The following is a 25,875-nucleotide window of genomic DNA, read 5'->3' as shown; positions in this document are numbered from 1 at the left end:
ACGGGTCCATCTTTCATTCAAAATAGTTTATTGCTTTCATGCAGGAGTGCCATTAAAGTCCAAACCACCACAGTAGATGCAAAATTACTTTCTCTGTACAAATATACTTGCTTGTATCTTTAAATAGAAGCTCGGAAAGAAGCAAAAAGTCAAAGAGCCTTCAACTCCATTTTGAACCCGCGACAGGTTTCATTAGGACAGTTGACATGCATCAACATTACAGTGCATTATACCGGGAGGAGACCGTCACTCACGCCCTCTCACACACACACACACTGTGTTACAGCCGTCGTGCGAATATGGTACAAAGGAGTTTAAAAAAAGTAGTAGGACACTTGTCTTTTTTTTTTCTTTTTTCGCTGGTTTCTTAAATGTCTGTTACATTCTGACCACCTGTTACATTATGATGCAATGTGGAGACGACTGTGTCTTCTGCAGCACTTTTTGGTTGTTCATTTACCAGGAGCACCCTAAAAGTACTGGCGTCCCTACTACATAGCCTAGAACTACATATGCATAGTTTTGTGCTTAAATTAAGCAACTCAATAAAAACTGGCACAAGATCCTTTTTCTTTTGAAACCCAAAGATAGGAATCATCTGCAACACATGAAAACAAGCTTTACTGACGATACCATTACAGGAAAAAAAAAAAATACCATAGAACATTCGGCAATGAAGTTTACAGTACTGGCCATGTTGCACTTTTTAAAATTGGCTCAAGGGGGTTGACACACGACAAATAGAAAGGCCTCTGACAAAGGCGGGAATTTGGCACTTTATTTTTTTGTTGTTAATTGTTTTTTTCCTTTCCTAACTTCTAAGAAAACTGAAGTGGTTTAAACTTGAATAGTTCTAACTTGCACAAAAGATTTTCTCTGTAACTGTAGCCCTTACCGACAACCTGCTGTGCAGCTTTTAATACCCACCTATGACTTAAAAGTAAAGCGCAAACAGCTACACAAGGGAGAGAAGAGGCTAATTTGACTTTCAACATTTTGCACAAACTGAAAAATGTGGGGGGATAATAAAACAAAAACTATGTCATTATCTCTCTTTTTTCTTTTAGTAATAAAAGGACATCCTTGATTACTTATTTATCCATTTCCATATCCATTATTTCAAATGTACCTTTTTACATAAGAGTTGTACATCATTCAATGCAGTTGGTAAATGTAAAAATAGCTAATGAAATAAAAAACAATTAAAATCGTAGAATAAAAAAAGGAAATCTTCTGTTTGATTGTTCTGCTTTCATCTTTACAAAATGGTGTGCTTTTTAGATTACCGATATGCTAAAAAGCCAATATTGAAATAATACTTTTACAGTTAAGTGTGTGTGTGTGTGTGTGTGTGTGTTTAACCATCACTGCTCTGTTTAAAGTTCCCCTGAATTTTTGTTTTTTTTGCAAACACAAAGAAACATAAACTTGTACCCATCAAAGAAGAAAAAAAGGAAGGGGGAAAGCGGGAAGTACACGTACAGTTCGGTTTTGTAGAATAGGTAGTACACATTAAAGTAACATCAAGTGTTTTTCTAAGCAGGTTATCGACCAAAAAAAACAACGAAAAAACAAAACACCACGAGCATTGGCATAGCAGTCAAACCAAAGTGAAAGACATGCAAAAAATTGCTATAGCTTTCAGAATGAGAAAGAAAAAACGGAGGGAAAACTGTTCAGACTGGAATCTGCAGGAATAAATAATACTTTACATTCATTCAAATGTACAGTTCTGCTCCCTGTCCTCAAACTCAACAATAACCCCCATAAGCAGCTCGAGAAGAACAGCTGGTTGCTCCCACAAAGCAGGTGTAACCTACAACTGAACGCAATGGTAACAATGTGTGCCACCATTTGACCAAAACTGACGTCCGAGACTTCAAGACACCAACAGACTAGACAGGAAATACAGTCAAGCAGCTCTGACATCCCTTAGTTCATAGAGTTTAGTTCTTATTTCTTGGTTTCTTAAAGATCTTGAAGGGGAGTTTCTTGCGACTAGCATTGGAATCTGTGTCATCTCCCGTTGAGGCGCTGTCCTCCTCCAGAGGACTCTTCTTGGAGGATAACTGTGGGATGCGGGTGCTGCCTTTGGCCCCTATGATCCCGATCTGCCCTCCTGATGGCGATGGTGTATCAGGATCGGTAGAGTTAGGACTGAAAGAGCGGGACGACTCTGAAAAGCTGTGAATGTCCCCCAGGCTGGGCGACTCCTCCATGTCGTAAAATTTCTTCATGAGAATTGGACTGTCGCAGAGTGTCTCTTTGGCGGCTTCCTCCAGAATGCGGTTTCCTCCGTTGTGACTCAAGGAGTGCAGTGACACAGTGTCGTCTGCATGGCCGTGCATGAAAGAAACGGGTTTGACGTGGTGGCCTCTGGAACTGGCGGAGGACAACCGTTCACCAAAATGGGAGAGGGAAAGTGAGGAATCGGAGTCGGAGCGATTTAGGTCTCTGTGAGGGGGAAACATACACAGATGAAAGATATCAATTTTATCGTCATGACAAAGGCCAATCATGCTCTATGTCGTCCACAATCAGCCACAAATTCCATCAGCTCAGTCTGGATAGTGGAACTCCACACTTGTTAATTTTGAAGGCAAACATCAGAAATGCTCCAAACATGCTGAAGTTAAAAGTCAGCAGCTTGCAAAGTGTAACAGTTCATAGAAGGAAAAAGGATGGAGTGAAAAAGCACCCACATGCAAAGTATGAGGCGAGATGAGAATACCCGAAACTGTCGTTGCATGAGGACTGCTCTTTGGACACGTCTGAAAACGTGAAATCGGGAATGCGGTCCATGGGCTGGAAAGAAGCATGATGCATGTGGGAGGAATGAAAGACGGCGCCGCTAACAGCAGAGCTGTGCGAGCAGGAAGAGGACAAAGATGGCACAGACTGAGGGTTTGGGCTGGAAGCACAGATGACCAATGGATGAGAAACAGCCGAGGAGAGAGGAGTCAGAGGAAGGCATTCTGCATGCCCGAAGGATTGGCTGCGCGTCTGTCTGAAGGTGCTTTTAGCCCGGGAAAGATAGGGGGTACCCTCTCCATGATGCCCTCCCAACAGGGAACTCTCTACCAACCTTTGGGAGCCCGCGGCCAGCTGGGGATCAATGTGGGGTTTCCGCAGAGACACCATACTGGGAGCTGTTGGCACAAAACGAAAACATTACCAACCACTTGAGGGACGTCTGTGATATGGGAGGACCGAGGAAAGGATGACTAGGGTTGTGTCCGAATTCCTTCACTACTCACAGCACTATGTGGGGTGTTTGCCATTTTTGGGGGGGTGCCCAAATCTACAATTCCAAAATCCAGTGTCCTAGAAATTTCCCAGAAGTTAAATACGTTACATAAAAGTGTGCATCGATGCTCACTAGATAAGGGAATATGGACCACAATGCATTGCGCTTGAACAATTTGTCAACTGAAAAATATAAATAAATGAATAAAAATCAATGGATCCATGAATATACTTTGTAAAACATTAATATTTAGAAGGTTTTTACTTTGGGGAATGGGTGACAAAACACCGTAGTGAGCATGTGTCCAAAGTAACCAGGGCACTAGATAGTCTTTCAGGAGTTCAGGAGTAGTGAGGAAATTGGGACATAGCGTAGGAGAAGGTCTAGATCCTAGAAGTTAATTTGTCTAATTTTAAACCTAATTTTGTAATAATAAAAAGACTCATTTATATCTACTGATACTGTACTACAATCACTACAGAAAAAGTCTACCACATGAATAAACTCAATCCTAAACTAAAAGAAAAAGAGCATGCGCTTTTGAGAAAAGTTACATTAAAGTGAAGAAAATTAGTGTGGGTACAATGTACTGGGTTCTAAAAAGATACAAAGGAAGAAGGATGTGTGGTAAAGGTCCAAGTACCAAGATAAAAAATCTCCTTTTTTCCCCTCTACATGTAGAAACCTCATTTGTTTTTGGTTGCTCCTGTGGCTTTTGGAGAGTTACCAAATGTTAGAGTTCTGTGAAGCTTAGTTATAGGAGAGACAGACTAAGGATAGAAGTAGGGCATGAAATAAAAAGCCAACCACGATATTTCCTTATGTAGGTACAGTCTGAAGCAGTGGACCACAAGTCACTGGCTCGCCGCTCCAGATGTTGGCCGCCATCTGTGGTTAGTCCGGTGAGACAGTGTTGGGAGCCAAAATGCAAAATGGTGGTGGAGGAGGAGGAGAGGGGAGTGAGATAGGAGGTGGAATTAATGTTGATTAAAAGGCTCACTCACTATTCCAGCTGGAAAAGGATTCTGTAGCACCATTTCCACCTCCAGTTAGTCAAACTACGACCTAGTGAGTCAGGTTTGTTATGGAAATAATTCAGATTTTGTACAACAAATCTTGAAGACATGATTTTTTTCCCTCAATGTTTAGATTTGAAATTTTGCGTTTACGATTCAATGGCCGTTTTTGTGCATAATGGCTTATAGTAAACCTGATTAGGAGGTTTTAAATTGACATTTCTTTTTCTGCAGGTTGTTATGAAAGCAGATGGAGAACTTTTGTAAAGAATGCGACAAAAACCTGAACATTTCTGCAAAAATATATTGTCATTAAGATGCATTTGTCTTGACATTTTAATCTCAAAGGTAAAGTCACAGAAAACTTCAGTCTCAGCAGACTCAAAACATTTGTATCAAAAAACAAAATAACAAAAAAAAAAAAAAAGGAACTCATTAAAAATTGCATCAGTAAGATAAAGACACTTTGGCAATTGGAATTAAACAAATGCGTAATTATTTTACAATTGTAACCTGTGCAGCCCCCATTACCAGTGAAGCTAGAACATTTTCAAGTGTGCTTTTATTTACTTGTTATTTGAGATTATTTTTCCAGCATAGTCTTCGAATGTTTATACGTTTGTTTGTTTATCCCAACATAGTGGCCCACAGGTTCTGGTGAACTCTTACATTGTAGAATTCCAGGCATGACGCAATCATCCAGCTCATCCATGTCGTCGGACATGGGGAAGTGCTGAGGTGTGGCCCTGCCGCCCATAAAGGTGGGATCAAGGTTGAGGGCCGCGATCAGCGAAGAAAGCCCGGGGTTGTTGACGATGGCGAAGCCCGTCAGGAACTCTATCTGGTGCCAGCGCTGCAGCCTCTCTCGCAGAGCGGCTGTCACTTCACCAAGGGATTGTCTAGAAAGCAGGAGAGAGTTGAGGGAAAAGAAGTGAGAACGGAACATACATTTGAACCACGGCTATATACTGTAAAATTGTTTGTTTTGACCTACTTTGCTGCCAAGATTTTGTGGTCCACGTCATCCAGTGAAGAGCTATGAGCCACGTGGAAGGTCCCGAAGAGAGTGTTCCTCTTTTTCTTTATCTTCTCTGCCTATAGAGAACAAGAGAAAACTTTTACTTTCTTATACTAGTTGATATGTACCGGATCTGTTTTGTACAATGATCCTTAAATGCTTTGAAAATGTTTACAACTAGGTCATACAGTCAATGCGTCAACATCATCAGTCCACTAGATGAGCACACTCACCCCTTCTTTGGCCATGAGAAGCTGCCGTTCTGCACTTTGCTTCTTGATGTTGTAGTACTGCACCTCCACCTCATGGGTGAGCTGCAGCCACTTTTGGAGAGACTCGGGTGGTGACCAGCTACAGCGGGACTCCAGCTCCTTCTCTGCCTTTTTCAGGGCCATACGCACCTGAAAGAATTTACAAACAATCATTCAAAGAACAGAAAATAGAAACCAGCACTATCACAAAATACAGCAAACCTCCTTTTGTAATCAACAGGAAGGAAATTATAAAAAGTCCTTTAAGGTTAATATATATAAACGTGCATGAAAAATAAGAGTTTCATTGAGGTAATTCCACTGACTTCTTTTATCGTTATTTGGGGAACTTATGATCCCTGTAAAATATGATACAATTCTAGACATCAAGTTTGCTTCTGTCTGAAAAATCTCAAGGATGAAAATATTTGAATTTGATGAGCATGATAATTCTGCAACCAAAAACAGATGAGCTTTGCCAACTGGTGTGGGCTTTGTTGTGGTTTTCAAGCTCTGACTGACCTCAGTGGGAGTGCTAATGATATCTGTAGTAAAAACTGAAAAGAACATGTTTGATGAAAAGGTTGTTATAGAGAGGCATTGGGCCAAATTCACTCAGTTTATATATATATATATATTTATATATATATATATATATATATGTTGTATGAAAATTACCTGTTCGAGCTCCTCCTCCGCATACTTTTGGCGACTCAACTCATTTACGGTCCCTTCTCTCAGTTCCCTCAGTCGTGAAGCCTCCTGCTTAGCAGCGTTTATCTCATCCCTCAGCTTTTGTTCCAGGTTTACCTTCTCCACTTCGACTGTCCGATGCTCCTCTTGTGCAATCTGCAGCCTTAGAAGAGGGCGAGGCACAAAGTTAAAACTGGTATTCCACCATTCCTGTGAGTTTTGTCTCGAAATGCAGGTCTTTATTAAAGACCGACAGAGTCTGCAGAGCGGCAGTACTTATATAGAAATTTGCCTTTGAGTCGTGGGCTGAACCGTTGTAGCAGAGCAACCCTGTCTCCTCTTCCCGTCACCCATTCGTGTACACACTCTCCTACTAGCTTACAGCCCCTCAGCTACAAGTGCATGCATCAGAATGGAACAGAGCAGAGAGCTTATGGCCCCCACTGTATTTTCCATAATAACAAATACAATCTCTTTTCAAACTGTATTTTTTTCTGATCCTGGTTCACAACGATTTGAGTAAATACATACTCAGAAATGCAATGTTAAACTTGCTAAAAACACCCAAAAAAAATCCAATATACAAGACAGTGGGTCTTAAGTGGTGTTACATAAATAAACAAAGCTACACTGACAGTTTAAAATCCTACAGACAGACATTACGTTTTCAAGCATGTGTGTGCCACTGGTGGAATAAATCAGCCACGAATCACCGGAAACAATGGCCACCGCGCAGAAAGCAAGAACCGCGGTCACTTGCTTGACATGTCACAATCAACTCAAGCCAAGAACAGAAGCAGCTGTCAGTGTGTAACTTTAGAACAGCACCCTGTGCTTCTCTGTGCTTGTGTAGCATCCGCAGCATGTGTGTGCCTTTCTAACAGAGATATTTTTACACAAGCCCGGTATTATTATTGTCACTGGAGCAGACCCGCTATTATTAGAACTGAAAGAAGGCCTAACGAGCGAGACCATAACTAACTGGAATGTTATGTTGCCTGCTACTGGACAGAATCATTTTTTAATTTCACATAAAAAATAAGCTCAAACTAATACCACTAACTAGTCACTAGGGGGCAGCACTTTCCACCAGTCATACTAATGCAGCACAGGTAACAGAAGAAAGGACAATCCAGACAACATGCCTTCAACTTTGTCCTCTGATGTTTGGGTATTTTTAAGAGAGAAATATTTGTTATTTCACTAGCAATTTAGAGATACAGTGAAAAAAAGGCTGATTTCCTGTAAAAATCATTTGACCAAAATGCTTTCCAACTGTTGCGTGTCATCAGCCTTTATCAGGAAATCCAGATGTGGTAGAATTAGCTGTACAGCTGACGTGTTGAGCAGCCACAGTTATCGCCATTTCCTCACAATGTCAATGTGTCAGAGTTGCATCGGGCGCCTTAGAAAGTCCTCGTCAAAGCCTCCTCCCACCTTCCCCAACACGGAAGCCATGTCTGAGCCAGGCTACTCGATGCCACCACAGGCTCAGCTCCGTGGTATGGAAAGAGAGCAGCTGGTCGGAGGGATCAGGAAGAAAGGTTCTGCCTCACACTGAAGACAGATCTTTTTCCACTCGGGCTCCAAAACACACAGGCTGGAAAGAGATACAGGTCTCTTCATGCTAACCTGTGACCTACATTTGACTGCAGCATCAGAACCACAACTGCAACCTTTAAGACACACAAATCTGATGAACAGGAACAAGACATATTTGCAACAAGACTGATCAGATAAGCACCATCTGCTTCCAGCAGCAGGCTTGACGGATGTCAGTAGGATCCTTTGCTGACTCAAAAGAAGAAAAAAAAACTGCACCAAGAAATGATCCCACTCTTTTTCTATATCATGCTGCACCTTGTCTGAGGAAAACAAAGCTCATGTTCGTCTCTGAGCCTCCACCTTTGGGCAGATTCAAACATTCAAATGCAGTGAAATGACACCGGTGCAGATAAACGGCACTGCAACGCTCTACAAAAAGCTAAAAGTTGATGGGGATCAGCAGAATCGAGTTTCTGCTCTCCTCAGCAAATTGACAACAACCACAACACAGTTTAAATCATTTAATCAAGTCTTTCATGCAGCTCTGCTATAAGTAAATATGTGAACAGAGGAACACTGACCCAGTTCACAAAGTACTTCCTGATTTGATAATCAGGTATTAGGAATAAGCGATCAGATGGGGTGGAACTAAAACACTGGAGTATAACTGCCCATCAGAGCTCATCAGGTTGAAAAGTCTTCTCTATAATATTCTCTCCTGTAGCATTACTGAATATAAACATTAAGCCATGTGCCAGATAAAAGCAATAAGAGTAATGGCACACTTCTCCCTCAGGAGAGTCAAGGAGGCTTGCCAAGAATGTCACAGTCATATTGGAAAGCCTATGGCTGCTCCCTCCCTGGACAGTGAAAGGGCCTCTCACTTGTTTTTAATATAACAAAACATGACATTTCCAGAGGTTCAAGTCTTTCCATGGGGCCACTTCAGGAGCTCTCCTGCTGCCAAAGCCCCCCAGTCGTTTTGTTCCAATTTCAACTTGACTGCCAAGCGTGACGTTCCACTCTCCTTTTCATTTCTTTCATTCATTCATATAAGTCTTACTGTCCATCCGATAAAAGACAAGGTGTTTATAAATAAATATGTTGCTAAAGCAGTGTGGCTAATGAGACGTTCACACCCGGCATGTGATGCAATAGCGTGTTAAACGCGCACTCTTGAATGAACATTTAGCAATTACTGTTCACACTGGACTAGCGCTACCAGATACTATGGCTTCTACTTCTTGTCTACGGTTTACTAGGTCGTGTTCACCACTACAATTGGAAGAGGCTTGGTACAAAATGGTGCAAATTCTTTTGCTCCAGATTTTTTCTTTCACATACTTGGTGTCATAGAATTCCGGCCGGACAATTATTAACCGCAATTATTCATTTCTTCTCCATGATCAATTTTCAAACGGTTGGAATTTCCATGAATCATAATAGGGACACCATCCACATGTCACTACCAAATCCGAGTCCCTGATAGATCAAAGTTCAACCTGGTTTAACTTTCAACGCGTGTTAAATGGCCACACGTTTTGGGTTGTAGAAACTTGCGTAGTGACACATAAATGGGAGAATTTTGATGGCACTAGCCCAAAACACATTGAAATAGACTTCTCATTGAAGGTGGCTGCCTGACGAGTGTTACCGAGTGGGATGTGAATTTAGCTTAAGACTGAGAGAATTAGAAATTCCAACTGAAAACAGTTCAACCCTTGCAACTGCCATGCGTGACAAAAAAAAAAAAATAGAACTCACTTCTGCTGTAGGTCATGCAAACTCTGCTCAGCTCTCTGCAGGCCCTCCAGATCTTTCATCATCTTCTTCATGTGGTCTTTTGAGTAGCGGTTCTGTATGTAGGCAAACCAGCAGCCTCCCATTCCAATTACTATTGACACAACCAGCATGAAGTCCTTCAAGTGGTTGTGCCTGTTCACTGAAGAAGAAAAATAAATAAATAGTACACAATAAACAATTATGTTTCAAAGCAAGCAACAGTTTCGAATAAAGAACTGAATAAGTCATAAAAAGGTATAAAAACTAGTATTTGTTTCGATCTGGCTGGTACCAAAGAAAGTTCAGTCAAATTATATGCATCAGTAAACGATTGTTTATAAAATGGATTTTTAATAATTATATCTCCATCATGTTGCCAAAATCAAGTAATGATCAAGTTAATTCTGCAGTGTTAAGTTATAGTATGTCCTCTATATATCTGATAATATTAGTTCTAAATTTCCTATATTTTCAGTCAGAACTTAGTGTGACACGTTAGCCAACAGTTTTCCTTGCTTGTTTGATTGCAGCACAGAAATATCCTTCACGTTTGTTTTCTTAGAACAATATTGACCAAAGCTACAGGAGGGACAGCAAGCCGATACCCGTGAGGTTTGCAAATAGTGACGGTAGAGCAAATACTGGTGTCAGTTCATGTGAACAGACCTGTACCAATCATTCATTAAGAGAGAAAGAGTGAAAATAAAGTATAAAAAAAAATAATAATATATCGAGAATAGCAAGAGTATGGGGTTCTTTGTGAAGAAAAGTCCCATTGATTTCACTGTTAAAGGGACATGTAGTCTTTAGCAAACAACTAAAGAACACCAACAAAATGTATTTACCAACTTGAAATTCAGTTATCAACAGAAAGGAATCAATGATTTGCTTTAGCATTATTTAAAAAGATGACTTGAACACAGAAATTACAGATATACAAAATATGACTTAAAAAACCCCAACACATTTGACATGTTTTACTCTTGCGAGTATTTATTTATGATTTTATGTTTTACTTTTTCAATTATCGTTACAAAGCTTGTTGTGAATTTGGGCTATACAAATAAAATCAAATAAATAAATAAATAAACTCTTCAAGATAAAGCTGTAAAACTCCCCTTTTGTACTAAAATTACAACAATTTAACTGAGGTCCAAAAAGGAAGGCAAATATGTCAATTCAATTGCAATTAGTATCATTGTTTTGTGTAAGTATCAAAGTGCTTTTGTTAAGTGCTCTTGGTACAAGTAGAGATGCAAAAATGCATTTATTGGAGATCTGCTTTATATCCGTCAAAAAAAAAGGGCGACAGCTCTCAAAGTTCCTTTTTAAGATATTCCATCAACAATATTCACCTATTATGTAATTTACAATAACAGCCACAAAAGTGCAGAAAAACGTTTCATTGGCCATAAAACCTGTCATTTTCAGACTGTGAATATGTTTAGATAAACCAAACTACAACAGTCTGGTATTTTAGGTTCAACATAATGTCACAGATGTCTCAAAAGGCTGTTCTTCTGAGTCATCTGTTAACTACCCTTATGATTTATAAGAAGCTCTTACTTTGAAAAGCTGTCAGGACCAGACTAATGTGGCTGTTTGGATGTTTTTTAACAAGTCTCCACAAGAGCACACGTCAAATACAGATGGCTACAAGGTGTGTCACTCTTATTCTAGTGTAAGTGCCTACTATCTATAAAGGGTCATTCAATCTCGTTTTGCTTAATCAAAAAACTGGAGGACTTTTTTTTTCACCTACTAAATAAATACATTTTTGTAATGTACTTAAAATGTAATAAGGTCAAAAAGCAGCAACACAGCAGATAAAAACATATCTTAAAATGATTCCTAAATTATTCTGTTAGTCTTTCAAGTCAAATATTTTGTGAAGTATTCGTCAAAAAAAAATCAAAGGCAAGTCATGATAAAACTGTAAGTTACTATAAGAGAATAAAAGTTCAAGTGTAGAAACACAGCAGATTCATTGGGCTGTTAATCTTTACCAGCAAGTGAATGCAGACGTGGTGCAGAGATAGAGCAAGAGGAGTGTTTGCTTGTCTCAGAGTGCAGAGGGATGCGTCAGGAATACAGAACAGCGCAGACGAACTGAAGCTGAATCCTTTTTTTGATGGAAATAAGAGACAATCAAATGGAATTCATTGAGAATAAATCAAGATGTTTTTAAATTTATGTCTAAAGAAAATAAAAGAATAGTTCCACACAGGCTATTCCAGTGAACTTAAGTGAACATTCTTTAACGGCAAATGATTTGCTGTGGATGGAAGTGGTGGCGCACCATTTGAGTTTGAAAGCTTCCTTGTATCAGCCAAAAACCCCCATTGTGAGCAATTGTGTTTCTCTTGTTGATGCAGGTCATTTTGGATGTTTGCCAACCAACAAGCTGGGACTAAAACGTCAACGGTAACTTTTTAGAATAGGAACAAAGTCACCAACATTTGATCTGCTGTCGAGACATTACAGACTGCTCATTAATCATAAACAGGAGAAAAATCTATGAACATTTGCTCGTTTCATTCTAAAGCTGTGTTTTCGTTTGCACTGAAAAGACTAAAATTAGACATGAACTGCTTATTTTTAAGCCAAATGACTAAATTAAATTTCGGGACTAAAAATGGTCTTTAACTAAAAGCTTCTCTCACCGCGTATCACAAGAATTCTTATTAATGGGTTCAACTGCAGAACAGATTTTGGTTGTGGATCAGCCACTATTCTCTCCACAAAAAACCCGACTCGTACGTCATTGATACGCTACAAACGCTATAATTCTGCGCTGAAGTAGGCGGAAACGGGAACATAAACATCAACCTTGGCGGACGATGCTGCTGAGACCAGTTAGTGGAAGGGAAGCAAGGTCACTGATATGACTCACATTTGGGGTGACAGCTCTATTCAGGCCAAACTCAAGGGCTCTTATCGCAACTCGGCGATTTTTGAAAAAATTTCCAGCGAAATGGCCGACCGTGGTGTTGAACCTTTCCCGCGTTAACTTTTTTCCCTTTCCGACCGTGGTCAGGAGCGTGGGGGAGACCTTCTCCAGTGCTGAAGGCGGATCCTCCTCCAGGGTTCACTTCCCCGTTCGGACCCTCAGATTCCCCGGAGCAGGTTAATAAAGAGTCAATAGCAGTTCCTCCTTCTATTTTTACCGTTCTCCTTCTTTCGTAACACAACATGAATGTGCGCCCCCAACACACTTCCGCTGCCCCCCCCCCTCATCCACGCGCTCTCTCCTCTCTCTTAAACACACGTGTGCGCGGCCCCAGCAAATAAACATCCCTATTCCACAACAGTGGGTACAGACGATCCTGGCTCCAATGCCTTCTTAAAATGGGAAGATTGTAATAGTGTTGGCTCCTTTGTGAAAATAAATGTAATAATGCAAAAAGATCGCCGCTGTTGACACACTGTTGTTACATCCATTGTTAACATTAGCTACTTCCACAAACAACGAGTGATGTCGTTCACCGTTAAGTACTATTCTGCGGGTCACTTCTGGATCATTTCACGGTCACACAGGAGATCACAAAAGTTCGGGTTTAATTGGAAATGTGAACGGCCTTGCAAAAAAATCGGATTCTTTCAAAAATCGGAATTGAGTATTAAGCCCTGCAGTGTGAACATAGCCATAGATGTCAAATTTCAAACTGTACTGATAACAGCCTATATTAAAATTATATCTTTTTTTAAATACATAAACCAAATAGGATTTGAAGACTTGATTATTTGAATTAAGACAAAGAGGACATAAAAATGTCAGAAGGGCAAAACTGATAACTGTGTATTTTTACTTACTCAAGGGCGCTCCAAAAAGCACGGTGTCTAAGGCTTTTAGCTGTAATTTTTGGACATGGCTGCGATCCAAAATCTTCAGAATAGACAGTGTCAGGGTGGTGTTTTTTACAGCAAGCCTGAAAGAGAACAAATGTGTGTTCATTTTACAGGAAGTATGAAGAAAGTAGCAAGTGGTGCAATCAATCTTTACTTCTGTGTCACTATATGTGTGTAAGGTCATTACGTGATACATCCTCTAATTCCAACGAGTGGTCGGGCTTGGGGAAAAAAACCTTTTGTCAACATGAAATATTGGTTCATATAAAATGTTACATATTCTTCACTAATAAATGCTCACTGTATATCATCATCACAGGAAAACAACACAATCAGTTAACTTCTCCAGAAGTACAACCCACTTTGGTTTTGATCGCAAAAACACCAGGGGTTGACATAGCCCAGAAATTTGCACTGGCCCACAGGGCCAGTAGTTTTTGAAAGTTACTGGTCCTGCCTGAAAGTTACTGGCCTGAAACCGCACACACTGCGACCCCAAAACTTTCAAATCTACACGTTTTCGCAAAATATGCTTTATTGAAAAAGGTGAAAAATATATTAGCCATTAGATATTTTAGTGGCCTGAGCGGACAAGTGAAAAATAAAGTCTTGTGGTCCGTACTGCTCGAGAAACAGGACCAGGCCAGCATGCAAATGGCTATGTCGAGCCCTGAACACCAATCTGTTTTTCTCGTTTGACCTGTAAGGCTCTGAAGGTCAAGTAGCCACAGGCTGTTGCCACAAGTTTACATTATCTTATAACAACTTGGCCCATCAGATTCAAGAAATTGTACACAGTTTTTGAAAGTGCTGGGGGCTGCATGTTATCGTTTTTATGACAGAAGCCTGTGGGCCGGTAAAAATTGGGCCCACGGTCCGGACTTTGGACATGCCTGCTCATGAGGCAAAGTGAAGGCAATCAAAAAGAATGAAAATGCAACTACTTAAGGAAAGTTGAATCTTACCTTGGCATGGTACTTCCATTAAAATTCATCTTCCGAAATGCATCCACATATTGTGGTAGTTCCACGCAAGTGATGAGCCATTTCACCATTTCATCCACTGTCCAGTTATACACTATGGGAAAATAAAGAAACTGATCAGGGGACACAAGTAAGAATGTTGACCATTTCAAAACAAAAGAATCTTACTGAAGTTACAGTGCAGTGAGAAAAACTGCAGCAAGCAGTTTGTTTTAATTATTTATGATGAACACAAATCAAGTCTAATAGTATTTGCTTACCAGATGTACAGAACAGTCTCATACCAATAAAGAGTTTAACATTAAAACCCTGTGCACTTTCTGTCCTCTTTTTGTGATCCAGCAGCAAGTGACCTGCAGTTACCTTCTCTGTGAGTTTTTGCTCACCCAGAAGGAGGGTCTAAGGGCAGGGATGCCAAGTTTTGCTTAGTCCGTTTAATTTAGTTTAGCAATCAGCTATTGCATTTTATGACTGATTTTCTGTTTATGTTTTTTATGTTTACACAAGTACTCAGCTGCTTCAAATTTATAGGACGTTTATCAATGGTTACGATAAAAATCTGTCAAATCAAAGTATATGAATATACTATAAATTAGACGTAAACATGAACACAATACTGATATAACGCACAATAACTCAAATGCAAATGAGACTGGAAAGCCTGTTTAGCATGGAGCCTCACCTCTACCGTTGCTTTTTAAGTAAAAAAAAAAACAAAAAACACCCACATAAATCAAATGTGACCACTGAAGAAAGAAAATCTGTTTTTCAGCTTTTGTAAAACCCCTAGAGTTTCACCATGACACTGCAAAGAAGAGTGGGTTAGCACAACAGGCAATGTGGAGGCAAAGTCGTTGGTTGAAAGAGCGTGAAAGGACACATGTGCCAGATACAGCAGAGCTCCTGTGAACAAAACAACAGAACAAACTGGTCGAGTCAAAAGAAGGAGTGTGGCTGTGAATTTTGTGTCGACAGACTCAATGACCTCCTCTCAGCAGCTATCTGCAGCTGATAAACGACTCTTTGCACTACATGGAGTCCGCGGCCGTATGCTGTTGATGGCAGAGTGAGAAGTTGCAGCATGCAGATATGTGCAACTGGAGCGACTATGAGTTGGAACACAGGCTACGTTTGTGACACAAAAAAGGAAAATCAGACCCTGTGGTGTTTTTTAAAACGGAACTGGTAAATGGTTTTGTGGTTTTGAGGTAAAGAGTTGGTAAATATACATGCAATACCAGTGTATGTGCAAAAATAGTTATAATAATGGTAATGATGTGAAAATAATAGTAAATGGAAACAACAGAATATAAATTAATCTTATATATATATATCTATGGCACGAGAAGATCCAAACAATTAAACTGTTGCATTTTAAGACAGTCACTCAAATACAAGAGACTGGTTGATTTCATCCTTGCAATGTGAAGAATGAAAGGAAATCTAGTGGTTTAAAGCTAATACTTAGGAAGAAGAAGAAGCTCTCTGCTTATCCGGCTTACCTTCAGAACCTTTCCATGCATTCCACAGGTCTTCTACACTGATGAACTGGTCATCACCATGGAAGGTGTTGTGCTTCGCCTTGGGGTCATGGTAGTTCAGATCCTCTCTGAGGAACTACAAGATGGAGGCATTGGAAACGGTAAATAAGGTTTTGTTACACAAAAAACACAGGAACAATGAAGACAAAAAGGGTGAACATTTTCCACATGACTTTGCTTAAGAATAATGACACAAATACATAGACTGTTTTGATGCAGTTTGGAGAATATGGTCATTGGTATGGACATACAGTGTTCCCTCGCTCTTTTCTCCTCCATGCCGTGTGTCCTATACAGCAGCGATCCCAAACACTCGGGTTGTGGGTCATTTGGTACCGGGCCGCACAGAAAGAATAAATAACTTCTATTACTTCTGTTTTATTTATTTTGGAATCTGAAAGATTTTTTATTTTGAAAAATTGCCCGATTCTCTGTAGCACCCGTCACTCTTGATGCAGGCTAAGGCGCTCTTCTCGGTCACGTGACAGGTTACCGCTAAAATAAAACCCAGAAGCTTTAACAAGTAAAAAACAAACGTCTTTGGAGAGTTTCTTTCCCAAGGGGAAAATGCCCAGCCAGGAGAGAGAAGAGGAGCCTTCGACTTTCAAAAAAAAGAAAGCTACTTTTAATAGACAGTACTTCTTTTTGGCACCACGAGTGTGGGAAGGGTAGAGCAGTGTTTTTCAACCTTTTCTGAGCCACGGCACACTTTAACCTTAAAAAAAATCCCGCGGCACACCAGCATCCAAAAATTAAAAAAAAAAAAAGGAGAAACTCATAGTCTGTATTGATCTACAGCCCCCCCACAGTCTCACATGCATTTTTGAGATAATTGTTGCAGAAAAAGCTGGAAACTGCAGCTGTTTTTTTCTAAAAGATGCAATAAAAGTTAAGTTAGAAGATTTAAAAACTGTTTGAAGTGTGTTCGTTGGTTTCAAGACGTTTAACAACAGATCTCCTTGTGCTCACAACCCAATGCATCATGGGAGATGTAGTGCATAAAACGGCCGAAGATCGCGTCTCTGAGCTTCATTGTTTTGTTCACTTGTTCCACGGTCTGACACCGGATTCTGTGGAAAGCTACACCGCTAAAGACGAGCTTTAGCTGGTATTTTTGTTAGAACTGAGCGACTTTATGAGCTAAATCGGGACAAGGAAGTGAAGACTTTAACCACTTCTGATTGGTCAGACTGATGACATGTGATTAAGCTCCCCAAGAATGATTGGTGGAGACAGTTAAAGGGACGGGACTTTTCCAAAATACAGCCGAAGCTACAGCTGAATCGCGGTACGTCATTCTTATCAAAATGTCTTTAATAAAATAAAATAAACGCAAAGAAAAAGTATTTTACGATCTTCTATAGTCCTAACTCCTCAGTGTTTTATCAGGGCCTGTTTGGATAAACACAGAGCTGAAATCCTGGAGATGGGAAATGTTTTTAGATCAGTTAATGAGGGCAATTTCCCACGGCACACTTGACCATCTCCCACGGCACACTAGTGTGCCGCGGCACACTGGTTGAAAAACACTGGGGTAGAGGATGATGACACCTGTGCGATGTACAATGTCATGCATGTCAAAATAAAAGCTCAGTGTTCGTCTTGACATGTTTCTGTTCCTCTGTCAGCGTAGCGTTGCTACAATAATCATCCGCCTACATCTTAAAGAATGGTCTGTGAAAACGTTGTGTGATGTCATACAGGTCCGTGGCGTTAACGAGGTTGGGGACCACTCCTATACAGAATCCGTTCACTTTGCCAAATCTACATAAATGATTAAATGTGAGCAGATCTTTGATTTTTATTCTACAATCCTGGACTTATTTTTCTTTGAATGTTTGAACTTTGAAAGTCTAAACAAGAAGTGTGTAGTGAGGAGTTTTTCAGCCTTAAATCCTCTGTAATGCTCATTCTCAGACTTCACTAACCGCAAGTTATTTTTAGAACATAACCCTCGCATTCAATGAGGGAACACAAAAATACTCAAAATGAACAAATCAAATGACTGGTTTTGTGACAGTCATCAAAACATTGCGGTTCCTCCTGGTGCGTATGACAGGGTCATTACCTTACAAGGGAAACCGTTAGGTGAAAATGTTTAATCATTTAATGGAAAAGCTGACTCAAACCAACTCCTGAAACATTTGCAACACAACCACGCTTTCTTTTGTTTGGTAGCTTTTCATTCAGGTCATTCTGCCTTCAGCCTTCTGGGTTATGCTGCAAATGCAGACACATGACTGACTCCTTAAAACCATAACTTGTTTCCTGGCATATCCGCAGATCTGCACTCAATTGTTTTGCAGCGATGTAATCTCAAATATGCATTCATGCTGCATAGTTTTGAGAGACCAGCACATTTTGCAATCTTAATTTCTAAACCGCCGATATTTTTCTGGATGACGCCTCAATTCTCAGACACCTGAGACCACAGCAACTATTCAGGTACGGACGCATTTCATGACTGGAGCTCCTGTCATTTGTTTTTTTAACAATGAACTGACGTCAACTACACTCTCCCCTAGACATTTTGATAAAGAACTAGAGAAAATTAACTTGCATCAGAATCAGCTTGTATCCTTTGGAAATGCAGCGTTGTCATAAGGTGACAAAATGAGCTTCATCTTTTCAGGGTTTTCCCTCAAATATGTATTTATTACAGCAAACATAATTTCTGTGTTTGCCGAATGTTTGTTCTTAACCGTTTCCAATAAAAGCCTTGCACCTGCAGTGATAGTGTTTTCTGTTTTGGTCTGGCCTGGACCTCATGACAAAAATTAAACCAAAGAAAATGCCCACTAAAGGAGGAAAGAAAGAGACTGAAGGGCCTTTAACACGTTCTCACCTGTTGTCCGAGAGCCTAACGCAAACACAAATGTTTTCTTTTTGTTGTAAAATAGCACACTGAAAACACTACATTCAATGTCTACCCTTCACGGAAATAACATGGAAAATGAACACCACTCACAACTAGAGTTAATGAGAACTTGGTTAATTATTTGACAAAACAGCTCAGCAAAAGAGGGAGTAAAGCAGTAACAGGGAAGAAAAAAGAAAAAAAATCAACCAAATACAAGAAGTTTATGAGATTACATCCAGATGATGTTTGGATCATCAAAATAATAAGTCAGGACTTTGAGGCTAAATGATATACATCGAGGCAGCCTATGCTCAGCCTTAGTTTATAAAGGTTGGTACTTACGCCGTCTGTCTCCACTATGTCTACGTTGCCGTTAGCGTCATCATCCATCTGCTTATGAATGCTGCGGATGGCCTCGAAGCTTAGGCGAGCATTTTCGTCTTTGCACAGCAGCTCGTCGAAGCGGCAAAAATCTGCAGAAGAAAAAAAAAGGACATCAGGGATTCCTACCAGGCAACAGGTTGCTGAAGTGATGAATATGTCATGCATTCCAAAAAAAAAAAGAGGAAAACACTCCTAGAGTTCGTCTCCCATGTGTCACTCAGTTTGGGATTGAATCTCCTTTGTTTTGAAAACAATTTGACTAAATCAATCGAAGCTTGTGGTCTTTAAGTCGCCTTTGTTTCGCAGCAGTCCTTTGTGGAGCCTCCCTGACTGCAATTTTCTTGCTGTTAAAATAAAATAAAAAAAAAAACGATTTCACCCAAAAATCTGATGTTAGTAACATTCCAAGTCTAACCTTACAATGCATATTAAGGGGACATTTTGTGTTTTTAACATGTTCTTGTGATGATGGAGGACATATTTAAGAAACTCAAAATTTCATTTCTAATACATTTATTCATATATCATGATAAAAGCTGCTTTGGTAAGCCTGCATTCATCCGATGACACTTTAATGAGTGGCTGTGTCTCATCGCCGTGGTGTTAGGGTATCATTTTTAAGAAGATCCTGATAAGGAACTACAAGGTAGCCTTTAGGATGACGTCACGGCCGCATGCTGTGTAATGAGAGACAGAAAAGCATGTAAGAAGCATTTTCAGCTGTGTTAAAATAAATAAACGTTATAACAAATAAACAGTTGGACCCTTTTCTCTCTTTAATAGCACGATGATCATTGCTTTATATTCGTCTGTGGCTCATTGGTTGCTTCTTTCCTAATCCATTTATGTCGGCTATGGTGGCTGTTTTGGTTCAGTTGTTGGATTGTATTAAGACTGAGGAATCTCAGAGCGAAAAGAAGCTCAGTCCGATTGAAAACGAACTGAGACCACCTGGAAAGATGGATCAGAGAGATTCTTGGTCCCGGACCAGGTCCACTTGGAGTATTCAGACTGAAAATGTGTTCTGCATTATCGGGAAAAACACACTCTGGTTCACTTTAAGCTGACCAAATGTGTCCGGTCTGAATACACCCCGACAGACCACCGGGAACGCTTCTAAAATAGCTCAAAAGATGAACGGAGTGGGACTTTAAGGAAAGACTAAATTATATATTGTTTTTAGATGAAATCCTCTTTAAATGTATAGAAATGTTAAGATTTTGTTTGCTTTACGACTTGCTAATAATTTGATTCATTTTCTCTGCAAAAATGACAAAAGAAAAAACTGGTGAATTGGATGTATTTACAATTTCTTAGTGAGAATGATTCAAATTTGACAGTTGATTCTAAAATTCAGCGGGTACCTCCTCTTTAGGTGCTTTCCTATCTAATGTTTATTATTAGCAGAACTTCCTGACAAAGCATATCAAAAATAAAAGTGTCACTCCCCTTAGAAGGAAATCTTTCATTTCAGGTTTTTCCCCAACGCATCACTTTGTATCAGAAGCTCCCTGCAACTAAATAGCACATTTAGGTATTTTATTTACAAAAACAAATTTTTCCCCCTTTCAAAATACTAAATATGTCATGAAATTTTATATATATATATGATGATAGGAAATCAGGTCTAACTTCTATGACCTTAATTTTTTAAAGTTCGTTTTTTTTCCCATCGAAATGTTAATTTTTTTTACATTTTAAAACCACACTTTACATATACATACGGTATATGTAATAATTAAAAAATCCTTGACAAATTAGCTGTATTAGACATATGAAGTGATTATGGTTTATTATGCCATGGAAGTATGTATTAAAGCATTAAAAAGAATTGATGTTAAAACTCAAGCACAAGAACCTCCCAAGTAAATGCTTTTTATGAACACAATGAAATCCATCACAACAGTTAGTCTACTTCTGTTTCAATGTAACTCCACTTCCCTTTTCATGAATGATTAAGCCTTGATGCACAAAACCACTGCAGATACCGACTATTAGCTGCAGATGATCACTACCAACCGCTCAAAAATTGAAACAATTTGGTTTGTATTAAACTGAAAGTTTAAAGTGTGATGTTTCTTCCAACTGATTACCTAAAAAAACTTTGGACTACGAGAGTTAAAATGGCAAAACAGGATGTACGGTGTCGGATTGTAACGTCAAAACCTTTTACTTTCATTCAGTAATAAAACAAGTCAAACATTTTCCGTCTAAACATTTCAATTGAGCTTTAAGCAAACCTACTAAACCAAAACCGGGAAAAGCTGAACACACCCTGAACTTCCGTGTAGCAAAAGGCAATTTTTCTTTTTTTCTTTCATGCAAGCCTTTTGAGCTTTAGCAAACCAGCAAAGCCACATACCACAAAAGCAATGACTTGCTCACTTTACATGCTTACAACTAAAAAAATGGGTGTAAAATTAACCACCTGCAACAGTCTCATAATCGAAAATAAACCTTTTTATATTTGGCTTGAAAACCTCTGATGATGCAAGATAAGAAATTTACCTACTAGCAATTCTTCTTTTTTTTTAAAGCAGGAGTTATAAAAGCCCTTTCCTTATGAAAACCCGTGAACATCAAGTAAATGAGACCAAATCATGACTTAGTAGTTGTGATTAGCTGAAGTTAGTTAACAATAATGTACAGCTTCATACTCGGCAAAACTTAAAGCACATCTTATTCAGACTCATGACCCCAGATTTTGAGGTTTTCTTTGACTACTCTGCAGAAGTGGCTCAGATGGAGTTTCAACGCTAACAAATACTAATAATAACGTTGAGCAAACGTGCAAGAACTAATAGTAACGTAGCTTACAACAAGAACCACTGCTCAAGTAAAACTCAAAAGGTAAATGCTTGGTTTACTGTTTTTTTTTAAGACTTCTCTTTTTTGCACCTTCAATGTTAACTGTAAAGTCCAGAAAACAAATAAAGTCAATTACTGCCTTGCTGGAAAAGGATTTAAATCATCCAAACATGTAAATCTTGACTGATGAGTGAGTTTAACTTCTATCTGTCACTGTCAATACGTTGAAAAATGGAATTATTTATCCGCATTTCAACAAAGATTTGTTTCACATACCATTGAGGACAAATCTGAAAATAAAAATCTTTACATTGCCAAAAAATGTTCGGTATTTAGCCAAAGGAGTTAGGTTTAAAAACAAAAAGGTGCCATTACATTGATAAAAACGTCACTATAACCTTTTCTTTTTAATGAAATCCTGTTATTACTACCAGACAAACTTGATATGATTGGGTGGAATAAACACCAGTTCAGCTGGACTTGGTGGCTTGCTCCAAGCTGAAGCACAAGGGCTTATTGGCAAATGCCAGCTGTACTATTCTCAGCGCGGCTCGATTTAGTGCCTGTACAATCACAAAGATGTGACAGAGACTGTAGTACTCTGTCAATAAATACAGTGTAGTACAGTGTACTAAATCAAATAAAAAAATAATAACTAAATAATAAAAATGATAAAATAAAACTAAGAGTTTTCGACTTACCTGACAAACCATTATCAGATGTCTGACCGTCCACTTGTTTTTCAGTCCTGCTTTCTCCAATCAAGCACAAAAAAAACACCCACAAGGTCACAGATTTGTGGAGCTCCATGCCTAGAGTGACAGAAAGAACATTATGTGACCATTAAGAATGAGCTGAAGGGTAAAATAGATAAAAACATGAATTATATTTTCACATTAATTAAGACAGACCTTCTTATAATCTTTGAGATGGTGAGTAGATTAGCTTTTTTGCACCAGCTGACTCAGGAAAAGGAAATAACAATAACAGTTGCCACCCACTAGTGTCAGTATTCATGTGTAAAGCCTATAGTTTAAATGACAGCATCTCCAAAAACAATTACATCTATGAATCTATTATAATATTTCTTTCTGTGTCCGTCTGTCTTTATCCCTTGGTGCTATCCTAGACACTATAGCATTGGGTGTGGGGTCATCTAGACCCCACAAGAAGACAGTGTGCTAAACCTTTTTTCTTCAATGATATGTGATCTTCACTGGTGGTGTCCATTACATGAAATTCTCTCCACCTTTATCTACCTTTGTCATGGTAGGGATAACGCGTCAATGTAAGGATCGGGTCACCTGGCTGGAGCCCATGATAGCACAAGGGTTAAAACACTAGCAACTTTACTTGTTGATCTAAAGTACATGACCAGGTGTAAACACTTTTAATATATTCGTGTAAGCGGGCAATAACAAGGCTTAAAGTTGGAGAAAGCTGTTGTCCTTAATCAAAAGCTGGCAGAAGAAAATATGTCGGTGTTCCGTCGAAGAAAAAAAATTGTTACATAAAGATCACTTTTCAGTCTACCCTCGCTCTCTCTTCCTGGACAAAAACCGCCGCACAGTGCCGTTAGCTTGCTGACTCCCAGATGAAAAGTCTTACATTTTAATTGTCCGCAAGCGCTAAAAAAAATAAAATATAAAAAAATACAGGCCTGAAAAGACATGTCAGTTCAATGTGTGAAACTATAAGAAACTGATAAGAAAAGCCCGGTCCATCCAAAACGTGTGCTTTCAAGTATCGGCAAAAGCTAGCTAGCTAAATGCCAGGATGTCAGCAAAATAGTGACAAAATTTTAGGGAATATGATAGAAACTTAAAAAAAAAAAATCACATTTCTATAAGGCCTTTAGTTTTTCGTGTTTCAGCCATCAAAAAAGCATTTTCTGACCCAAAATTTCTATCCACTGGCTTGCAGCTAGTCAGGATTAAGAATGAATTGTCGTTTCTGCTAGGCTAACGGTATACGGGTAACGTTACCAAATAATTGTAATAACACGAGGGGAAACGTTACCTTTGATGTATCCAAGTCAGGAAGTATGTTATTTCAGCTCCGATTCAACATCGCAGCAGAAGCCTGGTCCCGCGGAGCAGAAAGCAAAGCGAACTCCACCTACCGTACGAAGTCCCAACAGCCGACCAGCAGATCCAACCGAAAAAGCCGCAGCGAGCGCGTCTTGCTCTACGTTAGAGTCAGTGCTCGTCATTCGCCGATGCTGCCCCCTATCGTTTGGAATGAGTACTGGAACTCACCAAAATAAGAGCTGAAGTGAGCTCTCTAGTGGATGTACACGGTCATTTACTTGGTTGTATTCAGAGTAGAACCTTCTCAACACAGACTTTCAATAATGGTTACTGTAGATAATTTAAAGCAACGGTCCAAAAAACAAATCATTAATGATGGCCTGAATTAATTATTTTAAACTAATGAAATAAGTGCTAGTAGTAGCAATAATTCCTTAAAATGACAATATTTAAATAAAAGATTGTGTAAATCCAAAAATGTTAAAGTTTTAAAGAAAATTCCAAAAATACTTTGTTCAACTGTTTAGCCATTGAAAATAATACTTTCTTTTATGATTAGTAACTATGCCACCATGCCAAAACTCGATAATGTACATTATTTGTGACTTGTGAAATAGTTGCTTCTCAGCTTTGCAAAACAATAATTTATATGCATCTGACTGTGCTTTTAAATGGACAAGAAGTAGAACGTACAGTACAAAAAGATTGGGCATCACCCTTATTCACATCTTATCTACAACTTCAAACTTTTTTATTGATATAGCGCCTTTCATTCACATGAAGCACAAAGCAGTTTACAAAAAAGCAAATAAAATAGGACTTAAAAACGTGTTAATTTTTTTAAGTGTTTAAAAACAGAGACACACAAAGTAAACAGGACATCTACTCAGAACATTTACACAAGATTAGCATCCCTAAGCAAGACAATTTTTGTTAAACTGGCTTCTGAATTGTCCAGTTGCTGTTACTTTTTTTTATTTTAATTTTATTTAAATTACTAGTTTTCCAGCTGGAAATACCAACACAAAACACACATTTGTTTATGGACTTTTTTAGGCAATCTCAATTTAAGATGACTGAATTGAAGAGCCCAGACAACACGTCAATCGAGAAACAAAAGTTGTTTTATTGTTTCAATCCATTGCACCATCATTCTTTTGTTAGACTTTATGATTGAAAAGGCACAAAAAATTTGATTTAATTCAAATGAATACAAATGTTCAACATTTCATAATAAATTAAAGCAAGCTTCTTTGCTAACAATCTGCTGAGAACAGCATAGGAGCACACAATCATCCTGTGCTGTTAATGTAAGTTTAGCTCTAGTAACCATTCCCAAAGTGACCAATTTTCAGATCTTTAAATGCAGCAAAACCAAGAAACATATTGAAACTTTTAACATAAGCCTTTTGACATTCAATTTATTGCACCATGTCAAAGTAGAAGCAGAAGACAAGTCTTATAATATAAAAACAGAAATTCTCATGAATCCATAGTGAAAAAAATTAAACTAAAAAAAGCAATTAATGTGTGAAAAATAAAAAAGACGAGAAAGGAGTGCACAGTTTTTTAACTAATCATTTAATACAGCATTTAATTGTGTATAAACACAGTAAAATGTTCGCTGGAATGGCTTATTAAATCATCAGACTTGATACTTAATGAACAACATTTAGCATTTTCTTCTTGCTATTGGTTATCACTAAAGGTGTGGGCACAAAGAAAAAAAAATATCAGCAATATTAAGAACCACATTTATGTCAGCAGATCCACCTTAAAAAAGCTCCAGCGATACATTTGATAATGACAGTGAGTTTTTTTTTTAATGACAATAAACATTTTGACCAGGTTAAAGTTTGCAATTATAA

At 38.8% G+C, this 25,875-nt stretch overlaps 1 protein-coding gene across 4 annotated transcripts; it reads right to left on the bottom strand.

Annotated features, from left to right (window-relative positions):
• Positions 1-11: 11 nt before the first annotated feature.
• LOC101156837 (stromal interaction molecule 1) lies at positions 12-24,154 on the bottom strand. Of its 4 annotated transcripts, XM_011482356.3 has the most exons (15): positions 23,997-24,154; positions 22,679-22,789; positions 19,128-19,258; positions 15,887-16,001; positions 14,367-14,478; positions 13,366-13,481; positions 9,535-9,712; positions 6,211-6,388; positions 5,515-5,682; positions 5,258-5,358; positions 4,933-5,162; positions 4,055-4,135; positions 3,086-3,149; positions 2,732-2,805; positions 2,268-2,454 (listed from the first exon to the last, which is right to left on the bottom strand). In XM_011482356.3, the coding sequence occupies exons 2-15, from the start codon at positions 22,785-22,787 to the stop codon at positions 2,447-2,449; spliced, it is 1,665 nt and encodes a 554-aa protein (XP_011480658.1). In that variant the 5' UTR covers positions 22,788-22,789; positions 23,997-24,154; the 3' UTR covers positions 2,268-2,446. The 4 variants fall into 4 exon arrangements, with proteins under 4 accessions (XP_011480657.1, XP_004075351.1, XP_011480658.1 ...); XM_011482355.3 differs by lacking the exon at positions 2,732-2,805 and having other exon boundaries at positions 12-2,454; positions 23,997-24,153; XM_011482357.3 differs by lacking the exon at positions 4,055-4,135 and having other exon boundaries at positions 23,997-24,153.
• Positions 24,155-25,875: the final 1,721 nt, after the last annotated feature.

Source organism: Oryzias latipes, chromosome 13 (assembly GCF_002234675.1).
Source record: "Oryzias latipes chromosome 13, ASM223467v1".
Taxonomy (NCBI): Eukaryota; Metazoa; Chordata; class Actinopteri; order Beloniformes; family Adrianichthyidae; genus Oryzias; species Oryzias latipes.
The sequence above is the reverse complement of the archived record's forward strand: the minus strand, read 5'-3'. Positions and strand labels throughout refer to the sequence as shown.